Genomic DNA, 11,417 nt, shown 5'->3' with positions numbered 1-11,417 from the left:
TTTAAACTAAGGGGGAAAATATGGGTAATGTGTATGCAAAGTTCCGAGTGTGTAGGTCAATTGCAACCTTTCGCGTAGTTTACGTACGCAAGCGCTCCGGAGCGCTATAAGTCTTTTACGAACGGTGCAAAATTTAGCCCTGCCAACTTGGTAAAACCACAACTTTTTAACCTTCAGACTTAACATCATAGAATGTTAAGGTGCATAGATAGAAGGCCTTTAACAGGCTTGATTGGGTCCGCGCCCCCTACAAATGACACACAGTGAAAAAGCGCGGGCTAACTAAGTGGTTACAGACTTGCCGTACGGATGCATTAAACAATAGGTATAGAAACAAAAGAAAACTGTGAGCGTTGTCTAACCAAAGTGCTGATTTGGGCGAGTTGTTTATGCATTGCGAAAATGTTTTTTTTTTTTTTGCGCTAGAAGACGCGGACAAATTCCTCGCGCTTTCCAACAAACAAATGGTTAAGCTAGAGGAGAGTGCGCAATGAAAGTGCGCATACCATACCATGTCTTGTACATTAGCGCATGTTCGGTTTCTAAATAGAGAGTTTTAGATTAGGGGGACGCAAGCGTATAACTGAGTTGTGAGTAGCGCTTCGTGTGTCCTGTATCCCCTTTCTTTGTCCGCGTCTTTTAGCGCAAAAACCATCTTCTCATTGTCTCGCAAAACAAGTAAGATAATTGCATAGAAATTCGTGAGCCAATACAAACCCGAGTTATCACAGAACATATTAAAAAAAAATAAGCTTAGTAATGAGGTCAGAATACAGGGTTCAAAGCACAATATACATGACGTACAAAAATATGGCTAGCTATAGATGCAATAATAAGCATCAATAAGAATTATGCGAATTTAATATACAAGCACCGTAACTGCTTGCAGATTCTTGCGAGAATCGCAAGTGTCTTGTGCGCGAATCTTTGAATGATATTAAAGAAGAGTCACTATTATCTCCAGAGAGTTCATTTAATAAATACAGCAAGCAAAATTTGAAAATTTTATTCCCATAGTTTCTAAGGTCTATTTCAACTTCCCACTTTAAAGTTTTACATGTATAGAGAATGGTTTTCTTCAAGTCCCGCCAAGCTGTCCAATCTTTTGTCTTACCCAGATACTTCGGATCTGTAATGTCGAGCAAGCCTGAAGGGATGCAATGATTTCACATTGATAACATTGAATTTTTTTAACGATTTCGCAGTGCGTGAGTAAGAAGGCGCTTTTACGGCTATGCGAACGACGCGCTTTTGCAACCGAAAGAATAAGTCTGTTTTGTAACGTTGTCGTGGACCAGATAGGGCGCCATATCTCATTATCGAGGGGCATATATAAAGAGTGATCGAATAATATATTTACTTAGACTGGAAAAACGTGAACAGTAACGGCGCATATAGCCAGTCGTACGTGAAAGTTTGTCCACAAAGTAATTAATATGGTTGCCTCATAACATGTTTTCTGATAAGTAGACTCTTAACGTTTTAAAAAAGCGAGCAACTTCTACGTCACGTGTTAGTGATCATGAGGGGTGAAAGGCAGAAACAATTCTTGACGTAGGGGGAACATTACTGCTTTAGTCTTTTGAGCATTAACCTTTAAATCGCTTTCAAGAGTGCAGCTATTAATTAGTGCTAATGTTTTAGTCGCTCTGCCGGCCAACTCGACGCCTGAAACATCGGCAAAGAATAAACTCGCGTTGTTGGCGTATATAATTGCCACCAAGATGAAATTTTCTGAAATGGGGGGAACATTATAGCCAATGCGCACGCGGGGGTAAATGTGCGTGCATAAATTACAGCCTTCGTGAAAACGTTTTCGTGAAGTGCTTGAATGCGTTATACGCCTCTTATTCGCTATAACTCTCAATGTTCCGGGAGAACTCTACCTCACACTGTGTTCATATTTGGTGAAAGTTGGGAGTGCGCTATGTGCAATGAGTGTCGACAAGTCCACATGGATGGAATAATTACGAGCGGTCACTGAACGGTCGTTTCTCCCCATTTTCATGCGTTATGCGAGACGTGTGTGGTGTCCTCGATGAACTGGACGAGTCACCTTGTTTATATTTTATGGATGTAGGGTGCAGGTTGTGGGTGATGTGTAGGTAAAAAATTAAAGCGTCGTTCAATTACAGCGCAGAATTTATCCCGCCGTCCTGGAAGAACTACAGGCCACCGATATCAAATTTGTTTAAAAAAAAAACGAAAAGAACATTATGGCTGATGTGCATGTCAAGGTAAAATTGCGTGGGCGAAGTATATCCCCGGCTAAAAGTTATCTCCGGGACAACTATATCCCCGGCACAACTATTTTTCCCTACCATGGGAAAAATAGTTGTGTTTTGTATGTTACGGCAGATGTTTTTTTTAAAGGAACTACTGCACCCAATATTTAATGTAATACATAAAGAGAAAGCAAAATGAATGCGATTTTCACGAATAACAGTTTTGTTAACGAGCTGTATGTCACAAAAAAGATATGAATTGTTAAAATCAAAATTGTGCGATAAAATTGAACAAAGTTTGTAAAGACACGCTTGTATCTACCAAGAAAAAAGTGTAACAAAACCTATAAGACATGCAAAATGTATTTCCGTCTATTAGGCACTATCTCTGATAAAATCAAAATTTTTAATTGAACAGGTATTTCGCTACAAAAATTTAACTGCAAGCACTACAGTTGGGCATGCCAGGCTGTGGCCACCGATGTTCCTGGCCGGTTTGCGTCGTCGTCGCTTTCACACTCAAAGTCCGACGAAAAGACAGCGTCCTCTGACTCGCTGCTATTCGATGTATCGATAAGATCAGCCGCAGAGGCAGCGGAATTGCGATACCTGCGATCTCTCGAAGGGCGCGCGCTGTTTCCGGAGCCGGACATTTTTGCGTTCTGTTTAGACGATCGCGAAACTTCGGAGCGCGTTTAAGAATCACCGCTTTGCTGGAAAAAAGCAAACTGCTTAGAAAACAAAAAGATACTTTCTCCTCTTTCACGTCCAATGGCGCAGTGTGTCAGTGAGCGGCGCGGAAGGTCTCGAAAGCGGCATTTCAAGCCATTAATAGCGAGCGGCCATTTTTTCATTCTCCTTTGACGATCGCGAAACTTCGGAGCTCGTTTAAAAATCACCGCCTCGCAAGAAAAAAGCGAACTGCTTAGAAAACTAAAATATATTTCTCCTCCTTCACGTCCGATAGCGCACTGTGTTCGTGAGCGGCGCGGAAGGCCTCGAAAGCGGCGTTTCAAACCATCGATAGAGGGCTAACCATGCCGAATGGGCGCGGTACGGAAAGAGTTAAGCAAAAGTAAGGACCACTGGCCCAGTTGGTGTAGGAATACGACGAAACACAAAGGAAAGAAACAACAAAGAAGTGATCGAAACTGTTTTATGCGGGCAACAATGCAAACGGGCGAGTAAAGAATCTGGCTCATCCGAATTTCGGTCTAGAATCCCGTAAGAATCAGTTTTGGGCCCCCTGTTTTTTTCTGCTTTTCATTAACGACATGGTGAAGCCTATACCAGTGGAAATTCGGCTGTTCGCAGATGACTGCATACTATATCGAGAAATTCACGGTAAGGCAGATCAGGCTATAGTGAACTCATCCTTATCCGCTATAGAAACATGGTACTTAGAATGAAAAATGACTATTAATCGAATGAAAACAGTATCAATGACCATAACACGCAAAAAGAAGCCGTTATCTTCGGTATACAGCGTTAGTGGTGATGACCTGTCATCTGTTAATGAATATAAGTACCTCGGATTAGTGATCGCGTCAGATCTTAGGTGGAATAACCATATAGCTTACATAAAAAAATGTCTATGAGGAAACTTGAATACTTGCGGAGACGTTTGGCTAAATCTACCAGCGCCATAAAATTATTAGCATATAAGACATCTATAAGACCGTTAGTACAATCTGCTACTTCTGTCTGGGACCCTTACACCCTATCAAACATAAGCATAATCGAAAACATGCAGCAGCAATCAGTTAGATTCACCTTTAATTCTTATCGCCGTCACACACCAGTTAGCGCTCTTCTACAGTGTGCGAAACTCGAAACTCTAGAGGTACGGCGGTATCGAAAGAGGTTTAAAATGTTACACGTGATTAATCGCGAACACGTAAAAATAGATAAACACTTGTATAAGAAACCATGTAATCGGCGCCCAACGCGTTCATCTCATTCATTGAGTCTAAATGAGTATTCATGCCGAACTAACTTATTAAACGATCGTTTTTTCCCACCGATCCATTCATGAATGGAACGCCCTGCCTGAAATTGTACTTGAATGCCCAACCACATCTTCATTCGTGAAAGCACTCGCAATGCTATGACCTTAACTGTTTCCGAGGGTTTTGGCTACATACTACATAGTGTACGATAAAGATAAACAATACAGGCATGCACATGTACTTCGCCTGAGACTCCCTTTTTGCTTTGTGTTTCTTTGTGATCAAGTGGTTTCGTTTTGCCGTTGTGTTTATACTTGCCGTCGTGCCTTTCTACCATGCCGTTGTTTCTGCTTGGGTTTTTGAATTTTCTGTTATTTCTACTTGCGATATCCTACCTTCTTTACTGAGATATAGCTTTTTCTCAATTGTCTCATGCTTTTATTTTTCCTATAAATGTTTGTACTGTATACCCCTAGAACTACATAAAACTTAGCTAGTTGGTAGGGCTTCATCGTGAAAGAAGAGAAAGCGTGCAGACACGGACACAGGAAAAAAGAAACAGACAACACAAACGGCGTTTGTGTTGTCTGGTTCTCTTCTCTTGTGTCCGTGCCTGCGCGCCTTACCTCCTTTCACGACGTGTACTCACTATTCTCGTACCTTTTTACTACCCGTTACATATTTGTGTACTGCCCACTCCTGCCAAGGGCCTGATAATCAGGCTGCCAGTAAGAAATAAATAAATAGATAAGAAAAATACGAGGATACCTAAGCACCTCTTATCAGTTGTGAATGCGAAAGCATTTATGTCCAACTGAACGCGGCTGAGCATGCAGTCCTTCGAGTTTTGCGCTGCAAGTAATGTACCCTAGCGGTACGTGCTGCCTGAGCCAGCAGAGCAGCAGCCTGCAGTGCCAACGCCGCATGCCACCTACGTCCTGCGCGACGAAGAAGTAGCAGTGGCCACCAAGGCCGGCAGGAACGCGCAGCAGCTAAGCCGAGTATAGGGGTGAGAGACAGATACGGAACGCGCGCCGGCTTCCGAGAGTGAGATGGCGGCACCTGCACGCGCGCGTCTGCTCTGTCGAGGCGCGCTGGTGACGTGGCGTCGCGGCGATGCCCTCGCACCTCACGCAACACCGCTTCGCCCACTCTGCTCCATCGAAGCGCGCTCGTTACGTGGAGTCGCAGCCAATGGGAATTTAAGTGACGTGTCGCTGCTACCGACGCCGGCTTTTTTCGCTCAATGGGCCATTTGACGCTTTCGCATCAATAAATATGTGGGCAAAGCTCTAAAGATGGTGGGGGAAGAGAAAGCTCGTCTGGCCCTAGCACCCCCCCCCCCCCCTTACGGCCCCAAGAAAATGAAAACCCTCGGCCAACGCGCCCTCTATTCGTCAGTGGGAGCCATAACCCAAGGGTCTGCTGGACGAGGATTAGAAGCGGCTGCCAACACACTGCTACTACGTTTGAAATCGGAATTAACTTGCGCTTTCTCGAGACGCATTAAGTAAATATCTATACCACAGGGAAAGGTTCACGAAAAAAATATTCGTAGGCGATTCAACCTCTAGTCGAAGTCGATCAATAGCAATGCATCTTCCTGAGCGAGTTGGGAGCGAGAATGGGGCGGAGTCACTGCGCGCGGCACTCTATCGTGTTATTCCTCGCTTGAGAGGCGTAGGAGTAGCGTTGGACGGCTTGAAGCTTTTTAACTGCACTATCTTCGGGATCGGCACACATTTTAAAGCTTCACATACGCACGGGAACGGTCCACATTTTTAGACTGCACTATCGTCGGAAACAGCGCACGAAATAGGCTAGAAACACACATACCAGATATGGAAAATGGGGGGTAGCTCGCTAAGAAAGAATTGTCTTAAAAAAAAAACAAATAAGCAATTTCGGCTCCAACAAGGAGAAACATTGCACTGCCGGACAGTCCCACAAACAATCAGTAGAAAGGCGCCATGCATATCAAGCAGCAGCGGTGGCCCTTGGATTGTAAGGATTTAGCTGCGAGTCCGATTCATCGATTTTGGGTTTTGTCGACCGAAACCAACTGTGGTATTGTTTGCGGAGTCGGATCTTCTCAACCGCAACCGCGTTAATTAGTAGCCGCCAGTGAGAGTAGCGCTGTGCCCACTAGTCATGTTGTATACACTCTTAAAAAAAAAAAAAAAAGGTCGCCATGTTCACTAAGTAAACACTAACACGTTACTAGTAGCAAAAAGCACTACCTTCTTACTAAGTGCAGGTAGTAAAATGATGGTTAGTTCTTTTCACTACCTGTTGAAGCTAGAAAAAAGCAATAACTTAGTACTAACTAAATACTACCTCGGTAGTGCAGTTACTAACGCAACTGAAATATAATTACAAACAATACAATGGGGCTTGCATTGTCATATGAAGTCGGTGGTATTGTAAGAGCATAAGAAAGTAAAATAATAAATATACATGAAAAAAAAAAAGAACGCGTCCTATCGCTATATCTTAAGGTATTAATTCATGGTATATACGTATACGTGGTGTTTACCAAGGACACGAGGGCGCACTGGCTCTGGGTAAGAATGTATACTACATATCTCCAACAAGCAACGACAAGCAAGGACACAAATTCAGAGCGACCAAGGTGCTACGCAACACTTACTGAAAGAGCAACTTCACGAGTATTTATAGGCCTAGTTAGAGAGAGCAAATGTGGCACCGGTGAGCACCTATGTATTCGGTTAAATAATCAAAGCTTTGTGCACAAATGTCTAAAGCCTACTGCCTGTACATATGTATGATACGACGTCGCATATAACTGTTAATCCAACAAAATGAACAACACTACAGTTTATCTCAATTTCGCATAAGACTGTTACAATCACAGCATAATAGGCCAAGGCCAGACCAGTTACTAGTTGCTTAGTAGTTGCTTAGTAAAAACTATTAAGAAGCATTTCTGGCTAGTAAAGGCAGCACTTACTAGCTTTACTAGCCGCTGGCCAGTACAGAACTAGTCAGAAGGTAGTAAAATACACAGTACCTAGTAAAAACGTGCATTTAATAGCTATTTACCAAGTTTATTTTTAAGGGTGTACCGCTGGGATGCCGGCCATTCCGTGTGTCCCAGCTAACGTTAGCCAAGCTGCTAAAAGAAAAAAAAATTATGAAAAAAAAAAAACGGCGGTGCAAGATACAATTATAAAACCTACGGTGTTCGTTCGTCACAGGTCATATAGCCGAACACCGTAAGTCTTATAACTGTCTTGCACAGTGTTTTTTACTTCCTTTTTTTTTCTTTTTTTCTTACAGCAGCTTCACTAACATTAGCCAAGCCGTTCAAAGAAAATAATTATTAAAAATAACATAGTGCAAGATAAGAGTTTAAGACTTACGGCGTTCGGTCGTCAGAGTTCTTAAAATCTTATCTTGCGCCATGTTTTTTAAGTAATATATTTTTTTTGAACGGCTTGGCTAAGGTTAGCTGGAACACCCTATATAGCTTCAATTTTGGCAGCTGCATTTAGTGCAAACACGGCTTCGCGCCATTTTCACGCAGAGTTTTCGCCAGATGCCGCAAAATGCGGCACACTTCCGCCACGAGGCGGAGCAGTTCGGCCTGACACCCGAACAGCTCTTCTTCGTGGGCCTCTGTATAAATTGGTATCAGCGGAGCGCCGAGCAGCGCAGCCTGGCCGACCGCGTGTGCCGCTTCGCGCTGCCCACTCTGCGCGCCTTCGCCGACGCCTTCGGCTGCCCGAAGACGCCGTCAACCTCCACCTGGGACGAATGCGGCCACTAGATTCGACGGGTGATGCCATCTACTGCGCCGCGGGCATTGCCTGCGGCGTGAACCGAGCAGATCCATGCTCTATACAGGGTCGGGGGCGATTCCGACCAGGCCAATAATTTACATCGGTTTGGCTTCTGCGGAAAATGACCTTCCGCGGATGCAGACATACAGAAAGACAAGGAAGGAAGGAAGAACTACAATTTCAAGAAAGCCTTTTCAATATGTTCACTAGCGCAAATTGTTACTTTGTTCATGAATTTATGTCACCTCCCGTACAAAGAAATGTTATTGAGAAAATGTTGAATAATGTATTGACAACACATTGTGCGTTTGTTGAATTGTCACTGAGGTAAGTACTGATACCTCTTGAATATTGGCCGCTGAAATTTTATTGTAGTTGTAGCCCAAGTCCATTGGGCCCAAGTCCATTAGGCTATAGCTCTATTGAATATTTGTTGAGCCGCCAATGAGACGGCATTAAAAGCACATTGTGCTGTTGTTAAGATGGCATTGATATTTATTCAGACTTAGCCACCGAAATATAGTCAGAACATTTATACGCTACCTAATTTTTGTTGATTTACTGCTGAAAATGCATTCATAATGTACACTTCCATGCTCTGATGCTGATTAAAAGTACGTACACTAAGAATAATAGCATGTACACTGCGTTTAAGAACTGTTCTAGTTAACAATATTTTGGGGAATACAGAATCTGATGGTTGTTTCTGTGAAATATCAAGATCATAACGAGTACGTAAAGGGCAGAAAAATTAATTCGGTTGTAAAGAAGCCGAAGCCACAAATAAAACAAACACAGGCGCAAACTGCCCTGTGTATTGCTTGAAGGTTTGTTTGAGGTTTGAGTGGAAGTTTGGTTGAAGTGCAGCGAACAATCTCTTTGTTTGTTTTGCTTGCGTTCTTTCATGTGTCGAAGAAAAAAAAATGAAAGACGCCGATTTCTTGATCATCTATCTTTACTTGTATGAAACTTTGCAAAGAACCGTACTGCCGGTAGAGAAGAAGAGTGCGAATTAGTTGAATCAGCGCTTGTTTCTGAATGCCTAGGGTGAGTCTTAGCTGCTTAAAGGTTAAAATAAAATAAACATTAACAAGACAATTATATGACCGTTAAAAAGCAAGAACTCGATAGGACGGTTTGGCGACCGACGCCGCAAGTATGCGATACGATTAATCAGGCGCAAACGGCGAGTCAAAGAACACAGTTGTCAGCCCCGATGGTACCCGTGCAACGAAAAGACAAGAGAAAAAAAGATCTCTAAAATTAGTTTGTTACTTTAATTTCTTGTACAATTTCAACTTTACTCTCAAGGTTTATCTCCCCATATCCGTTTAACCGCCGGCTTCTTGGCCAATCCCCCGTAGTGGGTACGCGCCATGATATAGGGAGCAAGGAAGCAAGCAAGCAAGCCACTGTCTAGTGATCGGCGACACCTCGACATCGGTCGACAGTGTGGGGAGGAGGAGAAGGAACAGAACAGCGCATCGCAGGACTGGGAAAGCAAAAAGCTACAGAATATAAAATTTTTCGAATACGAATTTGAAAACGAAGGGTAAGTATCGACCATCTAACCGAATATTGAATCGAATATCGAATAGTCGAACGTAGACGCAGATATTTATAGCAGGTACATTTATTTCGGTATCATTGGGTACCACGCTTGTACATCCTAGTGAAAAAGAGACAGCCAAATATCAGGGATAATTAGGATCAGTTTTAAACACACGATCACTAATTAATTGTAAAAAAATGACTCCACGAACAGACTCTCAACAATTTTAGAGCCCGATTGCAAACAAGCTTTCTAAGAATTAGTGGCTTGTATGGCTAGCTTTCCAAAAAGATCAGAAATTGTGGAAAAAGAAAAGAAAAAGCTTCGATCAGAAGCACTTCTGTGTAGTAGATACATGAAAATGGCTCGTTCCAAGGAAAAGGTAATTGGTTGTAGCATAAAAGATAAAATTGCTACATGACTAAACTCCAAGAAACAATAAATTACACAGTGAAAGCAAAATCCGCAGATTCTCATGTGACCTCCGCCGCGAAACTAAAAACAAAGTTTGCATTACCCATTTTGTTTCTCCATTGCTTCAAAAACTTTTGTCGTCGTTTCAATTTTGATCATTTGCGATACTTGGGTCAGCAGACGGAGCATAACCGAGTGTAACAGTCATGCTGTTGCGAAATATTTGGTTAGTTTCGACATTGGAAAATACGAAATAGTTCCTTTTCGAATACGAATACTAATAGTTGGTGTGTAATACTGGAATCGTATTCGAAACTTCGAATATTCACCTACCCCTACAAATAAAAACGCAATACTGCTCTCCGCAAAACGCAACTTTACTTTCACCCTCGACTCTTCACGATTTCCAAAGTAACAGAAGAGAGGGCGATAAGCGGCACCGGCAGTGTGATTGTGATTATGCTGATGATGATGACGCCTCAATTAATGGAACAAACCCACTGTGGGGGATAGGCCACGAATCGGGTAGTAATATGATTGAAAATTAAAATTAATTAGTAAAGAAATAAATAAGTAATAAAAAGGAAAATAAATGAATAATTGAAGATGAGAAATGAATCGGGGAGTAAATACGCTCGCCGATCACGGGCGAGTCCACAGTTCAAGTGACGAGGGGCGGCCGCTGCTCGGTCGGTAAAGCTAACCATACTATGCAGTTGGCCACAAACCAGTCCTCTGTCGCCATAATTTTCTAATACATTCCATCGTTCGTACGGCCACGCAAGCAACCCACAATTTATACGCAACACGCAATTTAATATAAAAAATCGAAGTTTACCACACATTTTTAATTGCGTTCGATGATGATGATGATATATGTTTTGTAGTGCAAGGGCCAGCTGTGGCCAAAGAGCGCCAAGACGTGGTCTACTGAGTGAGCAATGGTGTGACCAATGACAGTAGGTAAGTGCAAGGTGGCTGTTAAGGGGCCTAAAATACTGTGCACTAAAGGTGCGTAAAACACACAAAATGAATAAAACCATGATAATGACGTGATAGGTGCGCAATGCTTTTGTGTTCGAATAGAGAGGGCAAAACGGAAATGATAAACTTGCCTGCACAGACAGAACAGGCCTGTAGGGCACAGCGTATCCGAGAATCGAGAGAAAGGCGATCACACATTAAGGTAACTGCGTCCATCCCTGCAGCTTGGCAGAAAGTAGCAAGTTGTGAGCGCGTCCTGGTCCCAAGTCGCCGCCATGGCGTCCATGTCTGCGCAGTAATTCTGGTTCTAGGACTGATTGCCGGTCACCTCGCCACCCGCTCCACAGATGCGGGAAGTCCTGTGGAGCGGGTGGCGTACCACAAACATGCACATGTTTGTGGTATGTACTGGGGTCGTTAAAAGTTCCCTGGCGGCAACGCCCGGCCGAGGAGCGTCAGCTCGCCGCAACGGCTCGTCGCTAGCGTGGCG

General features: G+C 43.2%; 1 protein-coding gene across 1 annotated transcript in view; it reads left to right on the top strand.

Annotated features, from left to right (window-relative positions):
* LOC119438213 (uncharacterized) overlaps positions 1–7,964 on the top strand; it is a 10,323-nt gene extending 2,359 nt beyond the window's left edge. Inside the window, exon 3 of the mRNA XM_037704770.2 lies at positions 7,722–7,964. Within this exon, the coding sequence (XP_037560698.2) occupies positions 7,722–7,964 (243 nt within the window). The remainder of the gene's footprint in view (positions 1–7,721) is intronic.
* The last annotated feature ends 3,453 nt before the right edge of the window (positions 7,965–11,417 follow it).

Source organism: Dermacentor silvarum, chromosome 1 (assembly GCF_013339745.2).
Source record: "Dermacentor silvarum isolate Dsil-2018 chromosome 1, BIME_Dsil_1.4, whole genome shotgun sequence".
In the NCBI taxonomy this organism is placed as follows: domain Eukaryota; kingdom Metazoa; phylum Arthropoda; class Arachnida; order Ixodida; family Ixodidae; genus Dermacentor; species Dermacentor silvarum.
Note: the sequence above shows the minus strand (reverse complement) of the source record. Positions and strands in the feature narration are given on the sequence as shown.